Below are 26,443 nucleotides of genomic sequence, written 5' to 3'. Positions count from 1 at the left end.
GACGTATTACTGTATTAGTGTATTGCCATTTTATTAAGTTCCCATCTATAATGTAACAAGAATATTCTTTTAGATTCAAAACCTTATAAATTATAATGCCTCTATCAGAACCACTGGACTAGTGGAGCTACTACATCTACATCCAACAATTTTTATAGAGCATTATAAATCATCTAAGTAGTATGCGAGTACTTGCACATTTTATTATCTTATTATTACAAGTATTAAGATCAGATATAGGGGTGACAAGAAGCCCAAGCCATCTACATTGCACGTCTCGATGAGTTCTATAGGTATCCATTTAATAAGCTGCATAGATGGTCAAATCAGTGTATAACTATTATTTGCAGCGAGTAATCAGACTATCAGAGAAGTCCAGAACAGCTCTAAGTCCCCTCTAACCAGCCATAGATTGACACAGTATAACCTAGTCCTGAACTGTTTCAAGTCATGAGGGTTTTTTTTTTTCCCTAGTGACCTATCAAAATTAGTTTGCTTCGATTTATAAAAGTCCAAACTCTATAGCAGAAACATTATCTACAACTTTGTGATCTAAAAAAATGAAGCACAAATCTGAAAAGAACAACAATTCACAGAACTGGCAATTAATAAACAGAGGAAAGCAATACGAAATAGTTGTATAGAAACCCAGAATTCTCATAACCTTCAAACGGCACAATACAACGCTCGACAAAATTCTCATACAAACGATAAATATTAATTGGCTGAATAATGTCTCAGCTGTAAGAGAGACACCCAAGTAAGATTTTAGAGACCTAACCCTACAGTGCGACCATCTCTTCGTCGGAGTCCAGCAGTGTATTGCTTCTCTAGATCCAGCTGAAGCTGCTCTCTCTGCTTCTCTGCATCTTGACTGCTCGGAGGTTTCGTGTCCGCCTTCACTTCGCCCTTCACACCCTACAATTGGCCATATGTACCAAGGCAACCTCAGACTCTAAAACTGTGTTAGTGAAGAATACTAATTGAGAAAACATCATGCTTGAGTATCTACAATCTACGAACTTACTATGCCAAGATTATCTTTCCATTAAATTATTTTATAACCAAAATGTAGCCTGGTGCGAGAATATTGCAGAAAGGAGAATTACCATGAGTTTGTTGAACTTCTCTTGTCGTTCGCGATCAGAAAAAAGAGATGTATCCCAGTGATGACTAGGCTGTATTCATAAAAAAACGCATTCACCAAAACCATATATAAGCAGCAAAGAAGGTGAATTATAAATAAACAGGATATATCATGGCCCCTTTCGATCAGGGAACTGGGACTGTGCACTGCTGAAGTACTCATCACTATCAGTAATTCAACATCCTCAATTGATGCGAGTGCCATCTCAAAAATTAAAAAGATATGACAAGCCTAATGTGATTAGGGTTAACTTGCCTATGATAAACGAGAGAAGTTACAAGGCAGGTGGATTTTTTTTTTTTTTAAAAGACCGTACAGCTTAAATAAATAACACAAATGATAATCAGACAGCCAAAATTTGATCATAATCCAATTCCATCTTCCTGCTATCAAAAGTAGATAGGTGTAGAACTAATCAACTGCCACAATTAGATATCATAACAAGCACCAAATTTACAAAAGCAGAAGCCAATCAATGAATAAAGAAATCTTGACAAAAAAATAAATAAAAGAAAATTTGAGAAGTACCTCTTCAGTAGTGGTGCTCTTTTTATTTCCCCATAGTAGCTTCTTTTTCTGATCAGCAGTCATGAACCCCGTACTTGTAAGGTTCTGATTAACTGCATTAAATAACACCATTTACAGCCAAATTTCCAATAATTACATAGCAGTATACAAGTATAACAAAAATAAGCTATATTATCTGGCATACATAAACAGCCTACTTCCCTTGCCAGAAAAAGTTAACTTACACTACAATCCACCTATCATAAAAAAAATGGATGCAGTGTTTCATACTTTAGAAATTAACAGTTAGAAAAGAAATGCTCTAGGACAAAGGGAGAAAAGCATGGAACAACCATGAGAGTAGGAACAGTTGCCAGCTATGTAAAACAACCTAATATGACTCATCTGAATTTTATAATTTCCTTATTCTGCCAAATCAAATGCCGAGGCTCAAAGACAATGATTAAGGGTTTACGGATTAGTAACATATAAATGCCCCATAAATAGTCCAAGCCAATGTTAATTATAAATTAAGCCTAAATTATCACAAAACTGCCTTAATGTTACTTGGTATAACTTTAAGTTCTACAAATTGCTTCAAAGATTTGCACTTACCTAATTGAGCAGCTTTTATGGCAGCAACTTTAGCAGCATCCACGCTTGTAGCAGACTCATCACCAGAATTAAGACCTTGCTCAGGTGATACTTTAGCCGCAAAATCCTCACTTTGCTTTGAACCTGATGATTGCCTTTCATCTGCAGCAATTTTAATGTTTTAAGAAACTTCAAATGACAAGGACTAACAGCCTAAGCTGAGGAAAATTATATAAGAACTCACACCTTTCTTGTCATCACTGCCGAAGCTGAACTTAGTCCTTTTGGAAGCTTCACTCACAAAAGCAGGTCTTTCTTCGGACCTTCCTCTTGCTCTAACATGCCTATCTTCAAGTCTGTCAAGCCCCTCATTATTACTCTTCTCCTGGTTGAACTTTGAACCTTCTAAATCCTTCATATCACTAGTTTCCTTCTTTGAGCTGTGCCCTCTAGAACTCCTGTACTCCCTCTTCTCATCTTGGTGATAATCTCTATCCCTAGAATGCCTATCACGGTCATCAAACCTATCTCCACGCCTCCCATCACACCTGGTCCTATCAGACCTACCTCTTGCATACCTGTCCACATCCTTGTAGCGGTCTCTAGACCTATTGTAGTCACTTTCTCGATCTCTATAATCAGAATTAGCGCCTTCTCTCGACTCTCGTCCTGACCGAACAGATGCTTTTGCAAGACTTCTGTCGTCTTCATCTGCATGCTTCCCATACCTAGAGTGATCATCATGTCTATCACCTCTTGAGGAATGTCTATAAGAATCACTGCCACGACCATGTTGGCTCCGGCTGGATCTTCTGTCATCCACTTTATCATTGTTCCTTCTCTCATTATTGGCTCTTGAGCTGTGATCACGTTTCGGGCTCCCTGAAATTTTAAAATTGGTCACTGATAAAAATAAAACTACATTACACACTCCGGCAGGTCAGCTATGAAAATAGACATGCATGGTATAACTAAACTAAGATGTTCTTCTTAGGCAACATTTACCATGGGCAGCACTTTGAAGTTCATAAAATAGGGCAGTGTACATCATAATCAAGAAAGATGTTCTGGAATGATAAGAAAGGACCTACTACATTGAACATAGCATGTAAATTAAAGAGGGATAAACAAAGCCTCACAAGTGGGTAAGAGTGTACGCCTGTACGGCTGTCCACAACTAATTCTTACGTGCAACAATCAAGAAAGCATCCCTACAGAGTTGCACTCACTGTTCAAACAGTCAACGGACAGCATTTAGAAAGTTCATTTACAAAAAGAGACAGTTTCAACATCATATACAAACTACACTATAACCTACTGAGCACCACTTACAAGTTCAAATGTTCAATACACATACTGTGCGTCAATGCAAAGAATAGTAAAAGTTTACAAGCATTGATATATTGACCTCTCCAATGTTTCAAAATAAATCAATGAGATGGTAGGAAGAAAAACAGCAAATGACCCAAGTGTATGAAGAGCATACAACAACAACAACAACAACAACAACAAAGTCTTAGTCCCAAAATTAATAATAATAATACACTAAGTATGTTATAAATATAAAGAGAGAGAGAGAAAGAGAGAGAGAGAGAGAGAGAGAGAGAGAGAGAGAGGATTTCAAAAGAGGCTACCAGACTATAAGTCAATCAGTCTTAGAGCCTTGCTCCTTTAGCATCTGAGGTCACTTTTTTTAAGTGTGATTGGCATGACCAAGCTAACTGAAATGGGCAAATGGCAAGTTCATAGGGTATTTTTGAATATAATAAAAGATTTATAAACTAGCTGAAAAACTCCTTCAAGCTACTCCAGACATAACTTGAGTTTTGAATGCTTCTCAACTAGCTTATCAGTAATAATCTAGAGCATAAGCTCACAGATGATATGGTAGGTGAAAGGTTGCAAACACAGCTATACTAAATTACTCTTCCGGACAAGATACACCACCACTGAAGACTAAAACACTATTGAACGGCATATACTTCCTTTTTTTTGGTATGTCAATGTCAACATAAATTTCAAATACAGCAATGCGCAACTTTGATAATAGATATCTAAGTAAATACTCCTTTTGTTTCTTCTCTATTGTCAAAATTTGACCTTCTGGTCTCCAAGGCACATCTTTGACCATGTATATATTCAATATGATTTGAGGGAAAAAAAATTTGAAAGATGATATTTTGGCAATTCATTTCAAGACGAATCCAACAACATCGCACATGATATAGGTATGATCTTTATGATAGTGTATTTATATAGTCAAACTTTTTATACGTTGACCACCAAAGTCAAAATGTAACAATAGAAAAGAAACAAAGGAAGTATTATAAAAGTTGACGATTCAAAAATGTACCTTAAGACTAATCCAATAATAATTTACATATTAAAATTTGTTTTAAATAAAAAAGATAATATAAATAAATAAATAAATAAATAAAATTGGTAGATGTGTTGCATGTCCGCAAGTGAATAGTAATACAAAAGTCAAAATGGTGGAAATTATTTAAAACAAATACTGTAAAAGAAACCCAAAGGAACTGTTTCTTTCTCCAGAAATGCATGTTATTGCATTATGATTTTATACAGGAAAAGGAAACATGGATCAAGCAATACAGAAGCAAAAGAATATCATACATGTCCATTCTATTCCATCACAATCCTTGAGAGACTAATAGGGTTGAATGCATCTATGTTATCTGAGAAACAAGCATGACAAGAAATCATAGGTATAAGGATCAGGGAAGAAGAAATAGAGATAGGAACCAATTATTATGTATTCGTTTAGGTTGGGATCTCCTGCATGTATGCATGATAATTCCTTCATAACTTTCAAACAACATGTTCCCAGACAAGAGAAAATGATAAAGCAACTTTAAAAAAAACTAACCATCTTCATCAGAAGATCCAGAAACTGGGGAGTGACACCTATATTTCCGATTGGCAGTGTCATTGGTAATCTTGCGAAATTCAGCCTTCATTTCATTACTTTCTTGGGTTGGCGAGGACGGGTTAGAATCCATAGCGGTGAGACAAATATAATCTTAGTCCTACATAGAAATGTGAAAGCATAAAAAGTCATCAGGCTATTCAATTAACCCATAGAACTAGACAACGTAGTACCAAACTACTTAACTACCAAGGTAAACAAAAAATTCTACTATAACGGTGTAATGCCCTCTACCTCATACAAGTAGTGTACCACAGCCAAATTGAATGTAAATCAGTATGGGGAAAAAAAATGAATAATAAATACATTTTGTATTAGTCCAAGCAAATCAAATAAAAATGCTGCTTAAACAAATCTCTACAGTTCCATCTCTTAATAGCCTTAAATAACCATAGATGTCCATCAGTCAGAACAAATAGAGTACAGAAACCTATCATCCACCTTATTTCACATATTTGAAATCAAGATGCTGCCCCGATCACCACTAAATTTATCAATTGCTAATAACAGAATGGTGATGTATGGAAAACTGATGTAGCTCTAAAAATCAAACTCCACTCATCAAAAACCATCACAAACCCTAAACTGTAAAACAAATAACCATTGTATAACCCTGAAAACTAGATTAAGCAAACTACTTGTTTGACACTTTCATCCCTAATCCAACATAACTTAGGAATACAAGATAATTTTATTATCCAGGTGCAATTCAAGAAAATGACAGTTAACCTTCCACTCTCTATCAAGCTACCACCCCACCCCCGGCCAAGCACGCCCACCACCCGGGATAAATTATTACATAATACTGTCAAATTAAGATTAATCCTGCTAAACAAGTTAAGGAGTATACACCATACTGTCAAAATACACAGCTTTGAGCACCCAAAGCCAAGGTAACCAGCATTTCATGAAGTACATCCAGATTTTCAAACAGCTTTTCACAGCAACAATTTCAAAATTAACTATAAAACACCAAAATCGAATTAACAACAAGGGAATTCAAGGGAAAATTACGAAATTAAACTAATTGCAGAAACCAAAATGAAATATAATCATTTGAAATGATATAGAAAACAAAACACTAATCATTAAATAGTCAAAATCAAATTAATCTACATAAACCCTAAAATGCTACACCTTGCCATAAAATCATCACCAAAAGAATAAAACTATAAAAACCCTAGATTCAACAAATTGACGCTGCAAAAATCAAATTTCGAAGAAATGGAAGAAAACTTACAGCTATTGATGGTTTAAAAATGGCGTATTTTCTCTCTCTTGTTAATTTTCGTCTGATGTATTTTTATTCTTTCCCCCTATTTTTTTTTTTATTCTTCAAATGTAGAAATTGCAGGTACGATGAGTGTTCGAAAATATCCACTTTGGATAAAAATATCTTTATGCTTTTCAAACATCATTTTTACATTGGCAAAGGAGTAAAATAGGGTCAGATCTCTTCGACTTATTTTCAGTTCAGTTCAATCCATTTTCAATAAACACAATTCAGTTTAGCTCACTTCATTAAATTAGAACAGTCTTGAGTTGTTTGGTAATCGACGATTGACTTTGGATAGTTGACCAGTTTGTCAGCGTTGTTTGACCAGTTGAATGTACTTATTGTATGAATTGGCTTCTAAGTTTAATTGTTTAAGTCACCGGTTTACAAAAGTATTTGACAAAATTAAGTGAAAAAGTGGACTAATAAGCCAACAGCCAATAAAAAAAAAAGTTACTCCTGTAAACGTCATTATAATAATAAATCTAATACACTATTATTTATTCTTAATAAGGAGGATTTTTCTATGTAGCTGGCCATATCATGAGGCCGGAGTTACTCGGTTAGAGGTTACTCACGGTACTCTTGACTGATTAACCCCTGACCGAGTAATCTCGACCAAATATAAAAATTTGTCAACCCCAAAAATTGGAAATTTGATGCTTTGGGAGAAAGAAAGGAGGTAGAGAACTAAAGGTGAGTTGGTGTGTAGAAACTTAGATTGTTATGTTTTGCCCACTCTAAGTTGGGCTTATGGAGTAATAAAGTATAAACTGCTAATATTTGAGTTTAATAATGGTAGGCTTTGGTTGGTTGATGAGATTTGGTCAGAAAAGAAAAGAAAGTACGTGAGTTTTATTACTTTCTTTGTATGATAAATGATATGAGAACTGGTAGAAAGGAAATGAAGTGGAAGAAAGGAGTCTTTACAAAATTTTTACTCTCCTTTCTTCTCAAAATTAAAGGAATTTCTTCTCTTCATTTCCTTATATTTACCAAACATCGGAAATAAAATAACTATCCATTAAATTCCCTTCTTATATTTTACTCTACTAATATTGAACCAAAATTAGAGGTAAAGTTGTGGTAAAATAATAATACAATAATAAGGGTTGAGTCAGGTGCAATTGTGGACGTGTGGTAGATATTTGGTAAGTGATAGATGAGCAGCTGGTAGGAAGGTATTAGGCGAGTACGACTTGAATCCAACACCCACTTTGCTACCTATGATTAGGAATGACAATGGGTCGGATCGGATCGAATTATGAAAAATTCGACTTCGACCCTACAAAATGTCGGATTTTTAATCTGAATCCGCCTCCGCCTCCGACATCCGACTCCGATCCGTCTTAAATTTTCAACCTCCGACTCCGACTCCGAATCCGAATCCGACTTTAAATTTAATTTTGACCCAATTATCAATAGCAACCCATGTATACTCAACTTCAAAGAATTGAATAATAAAAAAAATTTAAGTACATAGAAAAATCGGAGTCGGATTGATAAGTCAAATTCTAAGTAGACCCCGACCCTCTTCCGAGTCAGAGTCGAATTCAGATTATTATTTCTCGGATTCGACTCGGATTTTTTTCTTCAAACCGGATCGGAATAGGGGTGGATTCGGAGTGGATTGCCATCCCTATCCATGATGTATACTAGGAAATCGGAATACTCTGTATGACCTTTATACCTATATCCGCCAAAGTAGTATCCACTATCCATACTCGCCCTTTTAATACCCACCCGCAATCCCTGGACCCTAAATTTCATAGATGCAACAAGCCCGTATAATTTGGGCCAAAATCAAAAAAATCCATAGAGTGTAATTTGGGGAAAGTTCGTTTCGTTCAATTACGTTACTCTCTCAGTCTTTCTCAAGGGTTTAAGCTTTGTTCATTTCTAGGGTTTATCACTCACTCTCTCAAACTTCGATCAAATTCTCTATATTTTTTTCCCTAATCTTCTACAATTTTCTCTGTAAATCATCTTCGAAGCTGCGAACAATGTGGGCTCTTCGTCGAGCTTCTGCAAATTCTATCAGGTATTTTCTTTCTCTTTCTCTCTGTAACAACGTCTGTTTTTTCGATTTGTTAGTTGCTGTTTGCATTTGTTCACAGAACATTGTATGATTGATGCATGTAATTCACATTATAAAATAATGAATTTTGTTTTGAGTTAAATCAAATTATGTGTTATTTTGTTTTGAATTTTTTTTTTTACTGATTTATTGTGGTTTGGAATTGAGATTAAAGACTTTTGGTTTGTTTAATATTTGTAATTCCTCACCATTTCTCCTCTAAAGATGGTGCTTTTATTGTCAGAGATGAGAAAATTTGAGTATTAATTTTTTGTGGTTTTATTTTGGGGCCAGTTATGATATGAAATGACCCTGTTATATGAGGAAGAGAGGATTGCTTGAATTCGGGCATTTAAACAAAAGAAATAAAGTTTTGTGGTATTTTTTTAATACATTCCTTATCTTTGTTTTGGGATGCATTATTGCATTCCTAAGGATTTGGGGATGGGTGGATAAACTGAATGTCAATATTAAGAATTGTAAGATGATATCTTTTCATGTCGGGTTTTTTTTTCTGCGAGCAGAATTGGTTACTAGATTAAGCTCGAACGGTTGTAATGGTTTTAAGCTATAAAGCTCAAAAATTAGAAATTTTAGGAGTGGCAAGTGTGCATTTGGACTTGATTCCTTCAATTAGTGGTTGTTTCAACACCTTTTCACTTTCATCTATTATATGTTGTAGAGTCCGTACATGATCTATATGATTTGTGCCTTGTCTTTCGCTGTTTTAATGATTGGTAAATTTTGTTGTTTTCATTGTGTATTCAGGGCTCAAGGATTAAATGTAGCAGCATTTCGAGCTTGTGCTGGACTTGGACAGTTCAGTGGCCATACAGAAGACAAGTCAAAGAACTGTGAGCATCGTGGTTTGATGCATGATAGGTGGATAACATCTAACGCATGCCAGTGTACTGTACATTTTCCAAATAAGTTCTCAGCTGGGAGCCGAAGTGTTTCCTCAGAAGCTGGTGCTAAGAGTGGTGGAGAGGAAGAGGATGACTTGGAAGAGGGATTTTCTGAGCTTGAAACACCTGATCCCTCTGAGTCTACTGGGGGAGGTGTTGAAGATAGTGACAGTTCATCTGATTCTGATTCTGACTCTGAGTCTGACTTATCTAATGTCGATGAGAATACGGAAGAGACCCTGGAAGTTGAGCTGTTGAAAGATGCTGGAGAGATGTCATCAACGAAGAAGTTAGGCCATTCACCTCTGTTGAAACTACTTTTTGAAGAGTCTGGTCCATCTCTTTCTAAAGCTCTTGATAATTATGCTACTGAGAGCAAGGATTTAAATCGCGCTGAAGTTTATCATGCTCTTTTGAATCTAAGACGGCGTAAGATGTTTTCAAAGGCCTTGCAGGTGCTCATGCTTGCATCTTCTAATGTGTTTTGCTAATTATTTGCAGCATCTGCATGTGAATGTGCATGTGCATTTACTCCTTTGTTTGTTTGACTTGTTCTTCATTTCCAATTCAAGTGCTTAGGCTATGTTATCATCACCTTAAAAAAATATTTAAGTTTCAATAAGCTCTAATAAGTTCCAATTAATTTTAATTAATTTGGATAAGTTCCAATAAGGGCTGTTCAATTCAAATTACAACTTAGTTGCAAAGTTCAGAGAAATTTGTAGAAGTGGAAAAAGTTCAGATAGATCAAATTTGATTAAAGAGAAAGCACTCATAGCTTCATAATATCCAGCTCAAAATGCTCCAATATTTGTTTTGGTATCAAGGCATTAGTCATCTCCTAAAACTGGGATGGGTGAGAACTTTAGAAGTGGCTTCTTAGAATCTTGTATTCAATTTATAGATGAGTAAGGTCATAGGACTTACATGGTCACATTCATGGGTGTAGAAAATTTGTCAAGAATGGAGTTTGTCTTGTGGTCAAAAAGTTATTGGATTGTATTTTTTAACACACTGTTCTTAGTAGGATATGGCTTACTGTAAAGTGTAAACCACATAGAAACTCCATTTGCTCTTCTAATATTCATCAATTTCATGAATGATTTACATATTTGTGCTGTTGTTTGTGGCAATGTGCATATGATGGTATCATATTATTCTGAGATCATCCTCTTGTCCTGTTTCATTTGTTGAGTTTCTTAATGGCGCATCTTCATAGCAGCAGCATGTTTAAAAAGAATATCCAATTGCCTCTATGTTAAATTGTAGCTACGTAGTGGCTGATAATTTGTGCCTTTTGTTTTTAGCAATAAATGTTTAGATGGGTGGCCTCTTCATCTAGATGCTGGTGCACCTTTTCAATCCTTGCAAATTAATAATCTTGTGATGGATTTTTTTTCCCTACGTCATCTGTCCAAATCTGAAGCAATTTTTTTATCAGTTATGATTATCAGTATAATTCTTGTATGTTAATGCTATTAAATGTTGCCATAGTTACTTTTAGAGTTTTAGCTTACATCCATGGCAAAGTAAATTATGCATAGGAATGAGATTTCTATCTTCTCAAGTTTGCCTTTGTTCTAGGATGGAATTGATTTTTTAGGTTATCAAATATTTTGGTTTAGAACACAAGGCAGCAGATTGCGCTCTTTGCTGTGGGTTCTTTTTTTCTTTTTCTTTTTACACTTCTTTTTCACAAGGTAGAGCATTTTTGGATATTTTTTGTGATTACATTATACGTTATATTTTCTGCAGTCTGCTGTATGGAAAATGAGTTGCTGTATTGGAAGCAAAATGCATTTATCAGATTTTTACAACTTTACTTTATATGCTTTGTTTGCTTACTGGACTGAATTTTGTGTAGTCTACTGTAGGTTTGTGAAGGAAACAGTATAATTTGGGAGGGAAGTGGGTTGTGTAAAAGAAGCAACTTTAGGGCCTTTTTGTTTTGTTTTAGTTGTTCAATCAATCAATCAAAGCCTTAATCCCATAAGTGGGGTCGGCTAACATGAACCACATTTGATTATTCCGTGTAGTCATCAACATAAATCTTCCTCCTCCATCCCTTACGATCCAATGCATCATCCTCATGCAAATCCATATACTTTATATCCTTCTTAACTCCTTCCAACCAAGTCATTTTCGGTCTCCCTCTTGCTCGTTTAACCCCTCCATGGTCCCACTCTTCGAACCGGTGCACCCTCGTGTCTCCGTCTTACATGCCCAAACCAATGCAAACGATTTTCCCTTAGCTTATCTGCAATGCCTGCCACACCTACTTTCTTGCGAATAACCTCATTTCTGATTATATCTCTTGTTTTAGTTGTTCAAGATATGAATTTCTATTTGGTGATATTTTAATTTGGCTTTTAGCCATAATTAATATTTCCTTTATGGACGGATCCTTATAACGATTCATGTTAGCCGACCCCAAAATCATTTTGGAACTAAGGCTTTGTTGTTGTTGTAGTTCATGATTTAGGAGTCTATGACTCTGTGTACAAGGAATTCAATTGAAATGGTACTTGTATCATTATATGCTGATGTCTTTTCCACATAATTCTGGATATATGGACTTATATGTATATGATAATGTTGATATTGTGCTCATATTAATGCTGTTCTTACTCTTTTAAACATAATGTCAGCTGTCAGAGTGGCTATATAAAAGAGAGGATTTTGAGTTCACCGAGCGGGATTATGCATCTAGAGTGGATCTGATTGCCAAGGTGCTGGGTCTTCACAAGGCGGAGACTTTTATCGACACTATCCCTAAATCCCACAGACAAGAAGTGGTCTATAGAACTTTGCTTACCAACTGTGTGTTCCTCACCAATGTGGCTAAATCTGAAGAGATATTTAATAAAATGAAGGACCTTGGCTTTCCAATTTCACCCTTTACTTGCAACCAGTTGCTTGTTCTTTACAAGAGAACTGATAAGAAAAAAATTGCAGATGTACTTTTAATGATGGAGAAAGATGATATTAAGCCCACTCTTTTTACTTACCAACTCTTGATAGACACAAAAGGGCTATCAAATGACATTATTGGTATGGAACAAATTGTTGAGACAATGCGAGCTGAAGGCATCAAACCCAACTTCCGTGTCCAAGCCACTCTTGCTCGTCATTACGCCCTTGGTGGACTCAAAGAAAAGGCGGAAGCAATTCTGCAGGAGATGGAAGGGGATGACCTAAACTCTAATCGCGGAGTCTGCCCCATTTTGCTCTCAATTTATGCAAATCTAGGCAAGGCTGATGATGTTGAAAGAGTGTGGAAAGTTTGCGAGCCAAAGCCCCGAGAAGGAGATTACCTGGCTGCTATTGAAGCTTTTGGGAAGCTGAAGAACGTCGAACAAGCAGAAGCTGTGTACCATAAGATGGAGAAATCAATCAATAAGCTTTCTACTCGGCATTATTCTTGCATGCTGAAAGTATATGCAGAAAACAAGATGCTGGGCAAGGGAAAGCAGCTACTAAAGCAGATGGGAAACAGTGGCTGCCAAATTGGGCCAGTTGCTTGGGATGCTCTTGTGAAGCTCTATGTGGATGCTGGGGAAGTGGAGAAAGCAGACTCTATATTGCTGAAAGCAACCTCACAGAATCAGCAGAAGAGGCCGTTGTTTAGTTCTTATATTTCCATCTTAGACCAGTATGCTAAAAGGGGTGATATCCATAATGCTGAGAAAATATTCCTTCGGATGAAGCAGGCTGGCTATGTTTCCCGTGCGAGGCCATTCAGTGCACTGCTCCAAACGTACATAAATGCCAAGGTTCCAGCATATGGGTTTAGAGAGAGGATGAAGGCAGATAATATATTCCCAAATAAAGGACTTGCTGGACAGTTAGCTCAGGTTGATGCATTTAGAAAAAATGCCGTGTCTGATTTGCTCGATTGAAGATTCTGCTGAATGATCCATTGCATTCTTGCAGTAGAAACTGCATATCTGCTTTTATTGAATGCCTAAAGTTGGTAACTATTCCATCTCTGGTATCTAAAATACAGCTTCGAATTGTAAGTTCTGTTGTTAATGTTAGAATATTCTGCGTAGGCTTTAGACCACTGTAGAAGTATGCTTTTGCTAGTTCAATAGCAAATCTTGATGTCATTTTTCTCTCTTTTCCTTTTTTATGGAATACAAGAACATCACCTTTGATACTGCCAATGTGAATATATTACTTAAGATTCATATGACAGCAAGGTACTAGTGATCAAATCATCTATTTGTTTCGTGGTTCACTCTGTCTGGTAATAAATTCGTCCGTTAGGTGGCCTTGTGCTCTTTTTATCCTGTTCCATCCTTTGAACTAATAATATGTATAAATTCTGTTTGAATTATAATCAGTTGTTCCCTGGATGAATTATTGTTTCAGACTTGCAACTGAACGAACTATGCTATTCCTGATTTTTTCCCTTTTACAATTACGTGCTCTGTTACTAGGTTATTTTTGTGGACAATTGCTCTGAGCCTATGTCTTTTTTATCACTACGGATTGCAGTGAACAGATTTCATCGGACACTGTTGCAAATGGTACCTTCGTATAGAGCTGATTGAGCTACACTGTTTGAATCCATGTTCCGCGTGGTTTGTTCTTTTGCTGCCGAGATTGGTGTACGTGGTGATCAAATTTGAGCTGAATTTCAGTGGTGCTATACTTGAGCCGTAGGGCAAATGAAACTAATTTCAATTTAAACTAGAGAACAGGCTTGTTTGCCCAATCATAACTTGTTTTCAAATAAGAAAAGTCACTATGGGTTAAGATCTTTGTTTTATATGTCAAATTTAAGTTGCAAGTACAATGTGTGCGCGTGGTAGAGCTTTGCATAGTGGCTATTAACGGTTTGAGATAATACTGCCCCTTTAATTTTGAAAGTATGGTATAATAGGTCACAACTCACAACTCATATGGTATGTAATTAGTTTGACGTAAACACTATACACACCAACTTTGATCATGCTGTACATTAAATTGATACTCGTAATAGATAGCATACTGTATATGATAAATGAACTAGCTTAACTAAATTAAATTGAATCAAATTGAAAATAAGTCCAAAAAAACAAGTTTTAAAATTGAACTGAACTTAAAATAAGTCTAAAAAAACAAGTTTTAGAATTAAACTAAACTTAAAATAAGTCCAAAGTTTGTAACTTTGTCATTAAAATTGCCTCGGACTTTTAATCCATTCAAATATAACAAATGTAAATAAATAATTAAAAAAAACTGAGATCATTTGGCAGAAATGAACCATATGTCCATATGCTTATATTAAGGCTACATTCGTTATTTTTGTTTAACGGCTACATACAGATGAAGTCATGAGCAATATTGCTGTTTGAAATTTGTGACATTTGAGATCGAGCATACTCATCTTATAATCTCACAATTATTAAGATTTTAATTGTGTATAAGTGAAACTTATAAAAAAAGTTAAAATCTTGATAATTTACATTAAAAAATACTTCATTTGCAATTATTTTTCTTTTATATGAAGTATAATACGAAGTATAAATTACAATCAAATTTACTATTTAGTTTGACCACATAAATTGTAAAGGATGAGTTAATTCATACTCCCTCCGTCCCCAAAACTTCGACCCTTTTGGGTTGATTTCGCGGTTATTAAGAAACTTAAATAAAAAGAAATAAAAATATATTGGAAAGATAAATTTACATGAGGTTTGTAAAAAAGTAGAGAGATAAAGTATTAAAAATACATGAAAAAACAAAATTTTATATGGGAAAACTAATTTTGCACAAATATTATTGTAAATTGGTGGGTATTTTAATGTAAATGGATCGATCATTTTAAGACTAAAATTAGGCCAAAATGGTCGAAATTTGGGGACGGAGGGAGTAGAACATAACTACATAAGTAAATATTTTAACTCAGTAAAAAAGTGCACTATTTTAACAGTGTATATAATGAAAAATTTAATGATTACTCATAATAATGGTTACTGGTTAGATGGTCGAGAGCATATATGGAGTCCTACTTAGCTTTGTGGCCAGAAATAATCAATTCATCAAAGAAATAAGATGGAATAAATCTGCCATGAGAGATGGAGGAGAGTTACTTGGTTGTGTATACTCTATAATCTTCATCATTCCTTAAAATTTCTCCATTTTTTTTAGATGAATGTCTGAATTTAAGAAGGTTTGAATGACCCCATATTCTTGGGTTGGTACAAAATCCTACATATCATGGCCACATTCATCATGAATTTAGTCACTTTATGTGTCAAAATTCATCTTTATTATACATTCCAACTATATAAACAAAAGTCTTAAACATCTTTATTACATTTTGGATTACCTTACTAATTTTGAATTAACATGATACTTGTATGATTAATTATTGGGCAAAGAATACTTTTGGATTTAGTGTCCAAATTAAGAGTTACTAGTACTCGTAGTATGAAATGATATTCTTTATAAGTTCATATTTTATTGGAATACTCGAATAGTTTACTATTCCGTACTACATAGTATGTTTTTTTTAGACAGAATAACATTAAGATATTTTTGTTTTGTTTAGTCACAAAAGTAAAGTTAGTTTAATGACATAAACATTGTGATTTGTGAAACAACACTATTTCACAAATTAAATCAACGAAAAAAACATACACAAGTATAGTACAAAATCATAAATGCTTTAAAAGATTGCGAGAACAAGATAACAGTTTACTAGTTACTACTTAAAAGATTGAATTTAGACCCCCATTATTTAGTTGCATACTTGCATGCATCGTTGTTCATCGAGCATGTTTTCACGTGCATTTTGGCTGGAGAGAAGGGTAGGACCAAATAGCCCTATTGCAAAATTTGCGATATCCCATTTGTTGTGTATGTACTCCATAAATCGTTATATATTCACGTGCGTGATTTGTAAACTACTAATCAAGAAGTATGTAATAATTTTATCATGTTAATTTGATAACTTAATATTAGAGGTGTTAAAAATTAATATAATCCCAATTAGATTTGATCTAACCTTATTCAAAATTGATCTGTATGAGCACAATAATTTAATACGACTTAAATTCGAACTAGATTTGACCCGACTCGTCGACTGAACCAAAATAAAAAAACGAAAACACTTGTTGTGTCAGCATATATTACATGGTACTCCCTTATTAGTTATAACTATATTATTGCTATTTACTACTCGAAAATTAACTCATACACACAATTTTGTTAATGTATAATGTTTCCAATTTTCCTATTTAAAATTTAGAAAAGACATTTTCAACTACTCCACTACCTTGTCTACCTAAATTCAAACTTAGAATCTTCACAAACACGAGTACATTCATACTTGAACCAGCATACGCTGCATATCTTATAGGAGTAGTTTGATTATTTTCTTACTTGTATTTTGTTTTGGTTGGCCATTTGTCATATAAGAAGCTTCCTCTTGTTTATCAGCGGTTGATGACGGCAAGTCGGTCAAAGTTGCCCAATTCAAAGCAAGAAGTCAAAACCAAAAAACTTGAGTATTATTGACAAATCCCATAAATTTACAAACTTGTCCAATTTTAGTGGAATTCCCAATCTATGTCCTTCATATCGATTAACAAATGACATATTCTTAAAATAAATAAATAAATAAATGGCAAAATTGTAAATAGATTAACGTAGTATTTTTGTAAATAAGTCGGCCAACAATTATGAAACCCATATTTAATGAAAAACTATTGATTTATTTACAATTTTCCCAGCTAATCAACTTTTTGTGTATGTATCATTAAACGAGTAGATAAACTTGTATTTCTCTCTAATCCAAATAAACTTTCTTACGCCAATCGACCAAAGTTAAGCAAAAATTTCTACTCCGTATAAAACAGGCGTATACCATACATGTTTTTCACTCAAAATACGAGTAAATAATTATTGGAAAGAATAATACGTAGTAGAAGGAACTTTTATATGATTTGACGTGATTGTGGATGTTAGATGATACATGGTGACATGGAGCCATGGAGGGCAAATGTATTAAATATCATTGGTGGTCTAGATGCACCTTATGAGTCATGAATCTTACACTTCAACTTTTAGAATCTATAAATGGTTAAGTACCCACAAGATTCAAATTGAACGAAAAACTAAGGAATCAAACCAAATCAATTTTGCACAACAAATTCTCTCTCTTAATAATAATTTTTTTTATTCCCCTAAAAATGACAACCTTCAAAACAATAAAAAAACATCATAAACATTTCAATAATCCTTTTCCTTCACCCCCAAAATCTCTCCCTCTCATTCAAGGTACCCTTTCTTTCAATCCTCTTTCATTTCCTTCTCACCATTTTTACTCCATTGGAACCCATTTCCAAGCTTTTTGGACCTCCAAAAATGGCGGGAATCTCTCAATCTCTCATCTTTCTAAATCTAAAACATCAATTTGGTCTACAATTCCTGGGAAATCCTTTGTTTCTGCTGCAATGGCTGAAACAGAGGTTGAAGAAAGCAGGGGATCATTCGCGATAAGCGATAGCAAAATCAATTTAGTTTGTAAACACCAGTATGTTGAAGAGATTAAAGAGATCAATTTTGATTTAGATGGGAATTTAGAGATTAATGATCAAGATCCTTCATCTGGGTTCATTGGATTTGATCTTAAACAAGATTTAAAAGGGGCTAAATCCCCTGTTTTACTAATAACAGGGAGGGTTTATAACAAGAACAAGAAAATTAAAATTGGAAAAATTTCTTGTTATGCTAAATATTGGGTTATTTTTTATCAGAAAAATGACCATCAAATTGGGTTCCAAGTGAAGATTGATAAACCAAATTATGAGGTTGTTAATCTGAGATCAAAGGGTGTTTATAAGAAATCGGGTCGAATTCGGAGGCGAAAATTCGGGTTAAGTTGGTTACCATTAAGAGCAGCAGTGATATCAGTTGAAGATGATGAAAGAGAGAAGAAATGGTTAGCAAAATCAATTGAGTTTAACAGGATTTGTATGACTTATTCAAGTGAAGAAAATGAGAGATTTTTTGGGTTTGGAGAACAATTTTCACATATGGATTTTAAGGGCAAAAGGGTTCCTATTTTTGTTCAAGAACAAGGGATTGGAAGAGGAGATCAACCCATTTCTCTAGCAATCAATTTGGTTAGTTATAGGTACATTATTACACTTTCTTTTCAATCTTTTATTTATTATTTATTGTTCGTAATCTATACTCCATTCGTTTCTTAATGTTTGTCCCATACTTTTAAAACTTTTACTCTTTTAGGAATTATGTTACATTGATGGGTAATTTTGTCTCTACATAGGGTAGGAAATAAAATAGGGAACGATTGTGAATCCATTTAAACTAAACAAAATGTCAAAATGAGGCAAATCTAAAAGGACAAAGAGAAGAGGAGGAAGTAACTATAAACAATCTGTTTGTAGGATATTTATATTCAATGTACAAGTCATTTTACACTACCAAAGTTATACAAGTATACAACAATGTGCATCAGCAATGCTATTTGAACTAAATTAACCAAAGAACAACATTTAATTTTTTGTGGTTAAACTATATTAATAAACTAAATTAGTGCCCGTGCGATGCACGGATTTAACCAGAAAATCAGAAAATTTAATTTTGTATAAATTAAAGTTGTATATTATTGAAATAGTTTTAAAAACAATATGTGACTTACTACGACAATAATAATAATGTTTAATACTCTAGTTCTTAATTCAATGGTACGTACGAAGTGAAAAAGAAAAACAAACAAAATAGGGATGTGATATGGTAAAATGGGATTAAATAGAGGAAATGGAGTTTAACTCATAGTCAAAGTGATCTTGCAATTTTTTTGGAGAAAAGAAAATAGTCACATTAGTTTATTTTTCCCAACATAATTTAAAATGCATATCAATATATAAAAAGGTATGATTACCCAAAAAAATAACCAAATAGGAAATCGATTATATTATACAAATATTATTTTAAAAGAGTTTGACAAGAAAAGACACGAATTATAATATTTAGAATAAAATTTTAGTTAATTGTGAATACATAGAAGATATAAGAAAACTATTAACAAATCATATTATATAAATATTCTCTAAAACATTTTTGGCAAAAGAAGATGAAGGATGGTTTTGGAGGTAAAATGACAGCACCAAGAAATAACACGTGTCATTCTTGGTGTCTGTTTTAGTATTATGTTATTATTGATCAATAATTGTCTCCGCTATTCTCCAAAATATGCATATATGCAAGAAAACACCATACTAATTTCAAAAAAAAAAAAAAAACATACTTCATAAGCTCATATAGTTCAACAGTATGATCTACAAGTTATAGAAATATCTACATTGTTATTTTAACATCATAGGTTCAAGGGGATTACTAAATGCCACAATGGAATTATTTATGTCACAATATTAAATGACCTTTCTACCCTTATCAATTTAATATTTGACCCCACCCAATTTTCTCATCATTCATGTCCCCTCCAATTTTTTATTTTTTTTTTATACTTATAAACTATTACATGATATATTAAAAATTAAAATTAAAATTTTTTTCCTCAAAAAAAAATTAAAATTAAATTTAACTATGAGTATTAAATTAGATTCATGTGAAAAAAATAAAATTAAATTTTTTTTTCGTAAATTTACTAATTGAATGTATTTTGTTATTTTTAATTATTATTAAAAAAATATTTAAAAATTTAAACGGTAAATGACCGCATATATGCGACTGTACCATGGTGTAGTCGCATATTACATGCGGCGATGGTACAATCGCATGTAATACGCAATTGTACCAGCAACTATACCAATGGTACAATCGCATGTAATATGCGACTACACCATGGTACAGTCACATATTCGCATATAATATGCGACTATACCATGGTATAGTCGTGTATTACGTGTGATCGTGTACATCGGAAAATGTAAAAAAAAGTTGGACATATACTTGACTCGACGGCGTCGAAGGTTCGTCATCCCTACCAAGTGCCTCCGTTATGAACGCAGACCGACATAGACTCATTTTAGTGGTCGGAAAGTACAATGTTGGTGGTCAACCGTCGTGAATCTACAATGTTGGTGGTCAAGCTAGTTGTTAAGGTGGACCCGTCGTGTTGAATGGTTAGGGTTAGTGGCGGTACTTGTGGTGGAGTTAATGGTCAAGGTGGAGCCATAACTTGGAGGGTCAAGGTTAGTGTAGTGGGTCAAAGTTAGTGGTGGTTGGATGAGTATGGAATTTTCAAAATTAAAAGGGGCATAGAGGTCATTTAATACTATAGCTTGAGTAATTTTATTGTGACAAATAGCAATTCACTACTACTTCCTCCGTTTTTATTTAGTTGCAACACATTCTTTTGGCACGCATGTTAAGGAAGATATTAGATTAGGTAAACGGATAAATTAAATTACAAAATTTTAACACCTATAAGGAGAAAGGGATAAGTTGTTACGGTTTAAATTTCATAGCTTAATTCATTCGTTTACCTAATTTAATCACCTCATCGATAAACGTGATAAAATGTGTGTTACAAGTATAAAAAAATAGAAGAAGTATGTATTACTTAACAAATTTATGGTCAAAGATTCTTACGTGGCCAACTTTATGGTCAAAGATTCTTACGTGGCCAACTATATTATTTAGGGACGAAGTTAGTATATAATAATCACCAAATGGGGTAAAGGTTACACACTTGAACCCTGCAGAATCCCTGATATTTTCAGAGTTCCATTTAATAATTATTGCAAAACTTTATTTGTATTTTGAGTGATTGTGATTGTGATTGTGATTGCTAACGTTTTGTTAATATCTTCCATTTTCACCTCACCTTATCTTAAACAAGGAAAACACGCTCCACCTAAGAACATCAACTCTCATTATTGAGTAGACAACGCTTGTAAATCATATCTAATCTAAGCTACCCCATCCAAATTTCTTTTGTGTAGTCACAATCATCTTGATCTCTAAAAGTGATGAGATGACCGATTTTTTTAATCTATGTTATTTGAACTCTTTGTTTCACTCAAGTACCCATGTTTGAACCTCGACACTTTAACCCAGTTATGAAAACTCGACTCTTAATCATGTTAACTTTTGTATAAAATTAACCAAGTTCGACTCTTGAACACATACCTGCATTAGTCCGCTTAACATAGAATCTTGAAATTAATATTTGATCTCTTCTATCAGGGCAGCTGGTGATTGGAGTACAACCTATGCACCCTCTCCTTTCTATATGACATCAAAGATGAGGTCTCTTTACTTAGAAGGATACGATTACACCATTTTCGACTTAACTATGCAAGATAGAGTTCAGATTCAGGTAAAGCATGCTAAATGATTTACTCAGTACAATTTTTACAGAATATGAACCAATCGAAATGATTAGCATTTCATGATTTAGTCGGAGGAAAAGTACATAAAAGTTAGGATAGTCATACCCAGATACCCTTTTGACTTGTTTACACTGGCTGTATAGGTACATGGAAACTCGGTTGCAGGAGCAATATTGCACGGAAACTCACCTACTGAGATCATTGAAACTTTAACAGAATCTATAGGAAGACCTCCTGAACTTCCTCATTGGATTATATCAGGGGCTGTTGTTGGAATGCAGGGAGGCACCGAGACTGTCCGCAATACTTGGGACATTCTTAAGACTTATGATGTTCCCATTTCTTCATTCTGGCTGCAGGTAATTTCAAATGCATATATATATATCCTGGATACACTTCATTTTATAGTCCTTGCCCTGCTCGGCCTGGCCTGTGTTTACCGGGGATTGAAAGGGCAGTTACCTCAGCTTGGCCCATGATCAGCCCTACAAAAATAAATGAACATGAGAAAGTTGTGCCATTACTTAAGGATGACAAACTTTGTTTGAAATCTTAGTGACTTGTGGCCTTGTGCCATTACTAATGGATTATTGATCAAGATTCGAATGTTGCTTAAGTACCTTGATGCACAATAATAATGACAAGAAATGAAATTTTGCAACCACAGGATTGGGTTGGACAAAGAGAAACACTAGTCGGATCACAACTATGGTGGAATTGGGAAGTAGACACAACGCGGTATAAAGGATGGCAGCAACTTGTTAAAGATCTTAACAATCAGCACATCAAAGTCATGAGTTATTGCAATCCTTGTTTAGCACCAGTAAGTAGTTTGCTCATTAGTTTATCCTATACATTTGCTTTTTTCTGGAGCACAGGTTCCCAGTTGATATGCATCAAACACCCGCGTGTAGGGTGCACCTGTCTTCCCCATGATCACTCGAGTTCTGTCAATTGCTTATTTAATATGATTAATGATTGGTTACATGACATTCTTACCAGACTGATGAGAAGCCAAACAGGAGAAGAAACATGTTCGAAGAAGCAAAGAAGTTGGACATACTAGTGAAAGACAAGGATGGAGAGCCATACATGGTTCCTAACACGGCCTTTGATGTGGGGATGCTTGATTTAACACACCCAGAAACTGCACCATGGTTCAAAAACATCCTACAAGAAATGGTAGATGACGGAATCAGGGGTTGGATGGCTGATTTTGGTGAAGGCCTCCCTGTTGATGCAACCCTCTATTCAGGTACTTTACCATACTGCAAGTAATAAAGAGAAGGACATATATAACTCTTCTGCATCATCTGAAGTCAAAAATTACTGCTTTAAATAAACACACTAACCTCGGATAAATCTGAATGCATTCATTGCTCAGGTGAAGATCCTATAGCTGCTCACAACAGATATCCAGAGTTATGGGCTCAGATAAACAGGGAGTTTGTCGACAAGTGGAAATCAAGTTGTTCAGGCAAGGAAAAGGAAGACCCTGAAGAGGCATTGGTGTTCTTCATGAGGGCCGGTTTCAGGGATAGTCCGAAATGGGCAATGCTGTTCTGGGAGGGAGATCAAATGGTCAGTTGGCAAGCAAATGATGGGATTAAAAGTGCTGTTGTTGGTCTACTTAGCAGCGGAATTTCTGGTTATGCTCTTAATCACAGTGATATTGGAGGGTATTGTGCAGTAAACTTACCTCTAATCAAGTATCATAGAAGCGAGGAACTGCTGTTCAGATGGATGGAATTTTGTGCTTTCACCACAGTGTTCCGGACACATGAAGTACGTTTGTTCTTCCGATCTTTACCTTTTCTTGAAACTAATAAGGCAGAAGTATCAGTATTAAACATATTATATGCTATTTTCGACTGATATAATTTTCAACAAACTTACCATCCTGTTACATTCGTCTCATATAGGGAAACAAACCATCCTGCAACTCTCAATTCTACTCCAATCACAAAACATTATCACATTTCGCCCGCCTTGCAAAGGTGTACAAGGCCTGGAAGTTCTACAGAATCCAACTTGTTAAGGTAAATACTTTTATTAGCCAAGCCCAACTAGTATTTTTAATCACCTACACATCATGTCATTCTCTGAACTGCAATTTGTTATAACAGGAAGCTTCAGAGAAGGGACTCCCGGTGTGCCGGCACTTATTTCTTCACTACCCTAAAGACGAATATGTGCAGACACTAACATACCAGCAGTTCCTAGTTGGATCAGAGATTCTGGTGGCACCTGTACTAGACAAAGGCAAAAGAGAAGCAAAGGTGTATTTTCCTTTAGAAAATGAAGAAAGTTGTTCTTGGATTCATATTTGGTCAGGAAAGGTGTACAACTGCTTAGGTACTGAAGCTAAGATAGATGCTCCTTTAGGTTATCCAGCAGTATTTGTCAAGTCTGGATCTTTTATTGCTCAAACTTTCCTTGAAATTGAGGGATTTAGATATTCTATGATACTAGTCTTATATGTAAATTTTTTCATCAACTGTATAAAAAAATTATGGAGCAACAAGCAGAAATCAGCATATTCAAGTATACAACTACTTGACCAATGTTTAATGTGAACCCATGTCTGACACAGGTACGTGCCTAAGCATATAATGACCTGGCTATTATTTTTGAAAAAAAATAAAATTATAATTTTGAATTAAAATTGACCAAGTGTAAACCCATGTCCGAGTGTCAAGGGTTCAATTAGGGTAATTGAGGCGAAATGAATAGTTCATGTAACAGAGATTGTGAAGGAGCAAACATATACGGGCTCACACGCACACACACAATGACACAAACGCTAAACAGAATTTAAGGTTTTTGACAGTTTTGAGCTACAAAGTCTACCATATAAAATATGATCGTTCAATACAAGTAAAATGGAAAAGTTGATGACAAACGAACTACTAGTATAATATGGAGCAATAAAACAAGTAAATATATAAATTAATGAAGTAAAAGACCAATAAGTATTATAAATTGAAATTGAATTTAGCAGATTGATTACCTGATTAAAGAGGAAGAAGAGATTAGGGTGATGATTAGCTTAGTTCAGAAATTCTGAAACAAGGATAGTGCAGTTTTATCAAAGGGTGTTGTTTAACAATGTTTGTTTTGTAGTTAGTAAGATTCTAATGCTTTTGGCATATTCGCATTTTTTTCTCTTGTATATTCTCTTTCTTGTGCTTTTTATCTAATTGAATCTTTTTTTTTTTTTTTTTTTTTTTTTTGCTATACATGTATTTACACAAATCAAAACAACATCAGGTAACGGGGAGGAATGGACCAAACCAGAAATTATAGAAAAAAAAAACAAAAAAACAAAATTGGCTTAAATGTAGCTAATATAACTAATATAATATAATATATATATATATATATATATATATATATATATATATATATATATATATATTTATTTATTTATTATTTTTTTTTAATACCAAATTGTCGTTAAGGGTTATTTTTATTACACTGATGCTATTTTACCTTCCCTGTTCCTAGTTTTTCATCATTTCAGCAAAAATAGCCAACACTACATTGATGCAAACGCAATCCAAATGTTCAGTACTGAATTTGGTATAAAAAAAGAAATTACTTAAATTCAAAAAGGGAATATTTCTATAATAATATTCCATTCTATAATAATAAAGATTTGAATCTTATATTTCTTAAAAATAAGAAACAAAAAAAAAAAATTTGAATCTTATAATTGAGGGGTTATACTCGTTAATTCAAATTCGAATTCAATTTCAAATTCAAAAATTTCTTGTTTATACCGATTAATTCAAATTCAAATATTAAATTATTAATCTCCAACGACCTATATCTATACACCTATACATAATTATATATATATGCATGAAATTAAAGAGTTGTACATTTACTATGCATGCATGAAAGAGTTGTCACTATGCATGCATGAAAGCGTTGTAGTTGTCATAAAAATGTGCAACAGTATAACACCTTGCAACAAGATGTGCAACGGTATTACATGCTCTCTAACATGGGAAAATAAGCAAACATTAAACCATTCTCTATCAGTCTATCACACCAAATATTATCATAGATAGCGAAGATCAGGGAGAAGCCATTCACGTTTGCAGTCACATTCTTGATTACATTCGCTGCATCTCATGTTCCCCATTGTACGAGCCAATTGCATAGCTAGCATACCTGACAGCTTGGGCCTCTATGCACTCCGGGTGTGACAGTGGTGCCTTCTTTGCTGCTGCCACCAGAATCTTCCCACTTGTATCTCAAAAGACCACACCAAGCCCTGCATTGCCTACCTCTGGCACATGAGCATCTACATTGATCTTCACATACTCATTGGGGGGACAGATCCATGAATTGCAGCTGCACCTTTGAAGACCCGAGCAGAGTACAGTTTTTAGTCTTGGGACCAGCTTGCTATACCCAGCAACAACTAGCAAGCATCACAAAGTCGGGTCTGCTATACTCGAAAATGATCAGATTTCTGCAGCGCCAAGTAGCCCAAAATAGAGCAGCCATAGCACTAAGATCCCCAGGGTTGCACTTCCTATTCAGCCAACCCCAAAGATCAGCAAACGACTCAGTTGGAGCACCCACAAAATGTTAAAATTCTCTCTAAGCGCGCTATGATCCCTGATGGCAGTGGCAGCTTCACAGGCATTTAACGAATGTAT

General features: G+C 34.5%; 2 protein-coding genes, 1 long non-coding RNA gene and 1 pseudogene across 4 annotated transcripts; 2 read left to right on the top strand and 2 right to left on the bottom strand.

The window, feature by feature from the left end:
- Positions 1-589: 589 nt before the first annotated feature.
- LOC145582487 (uncharacterized) lies at positions 590-6,570 on the bottom strand. The gene is made up of 7 exons (XM_081639473.1): positions 6,436-6,570; positions 5,136-5,295; positions 2,495-3,130; positions 2,270-2,410; positions 1,676-1,767; positions 1,110-1,178; positions 590-918 (listed from the first exon to the last, which is right to left on the bottom strand). The coding sequence occupies exons 2-7, from the start codon at positions 5,266-5,268 to the stop codon at positions 769-771; spliced, it is 1,221 nt and encodes a 406-aa protein (XP_081495599.1). The 5' UTR covers positions 5,269-5,295; positions 6,436-6,570; the 3' UTR covers positions 590-768.
- Positions 6,571-8,359: 1,789 nt separating this feature from the next.
- On the top strand, positions 8,360-13,414 carry LOC145582486 (pentatricopeptide repeat-containing protein At1g80270, mitochondrial-like). Its single transcript, XM_081639472.1, has 3 exons — positions 8,360-8,512; positions 9,317-9,908; positions 12,102-13,414. The coding sequence occupies exons 1-3, from the start codon at positions 8,475-8,477 to the stop codon at positions 13,350-13,352; spliced, it is 1,881 nt and encodes a 626-aa protein (XP_081495598.1). The 5' UTR covers positions 8,360-8,474; the 3' UTR covers positions 13,353-13,414.
- Positions 13,415-17,579: 4,165 nt separating this feature from the next.
- On the top strand, positions 17,580-24,236 carry LOC145582484 (uncharacterized; annotated as a pseudogene). The gene is made up of 8 exons (XR_014099888.1): positions 17,580-18,583; positions 21,625-21,757; positions 21,914-22,129; positions 22,438-22,593; positions 22,773-23,025; positions 23,155-23,555; positions 23,693-23,809; positions 23,897-24,236. The product of XR_014099888.1 is annotated as an uncharacterized LOC145582484 (transcript).
- LOC145582485 (uncharacterized) lies at positions 21,902-23,220 on the bottom strand. Its single transcript, XR_014099889.1, has 3 exons — positions 23,123-23,220; positions 22,863-23,038; positions 21,902-22,255 (listed from the first exon to the last, which is right to left on the bottom strand). It is a non-coding gene; the product is annotated as an uncharacterized LOC145582485 (long non-coding RNA).
- Positions 24,237-26,443: the final 2,207 nt, after the last annotated feature.

This window comes from Chenopodium album, chromosome 15 (genome assembly GCF_948465745.1).
Source record: "Chenopodium album chromosome 15, dcCheAlbu1.1, whole genome shotgun sequence".
In the NCBI taxonomy this organism is placed as follows: Eukaryota; Viridiplantae; Streptophyta; class Magnoliopsida; order Caryophyllales; family Amaranthaceae; genus Chenopodium; species Chenopodium album.
Note: the sequence above shows the minus strand (reverse complement) of the source record. Positions and strands in the feature narration are given on the sequence as shown.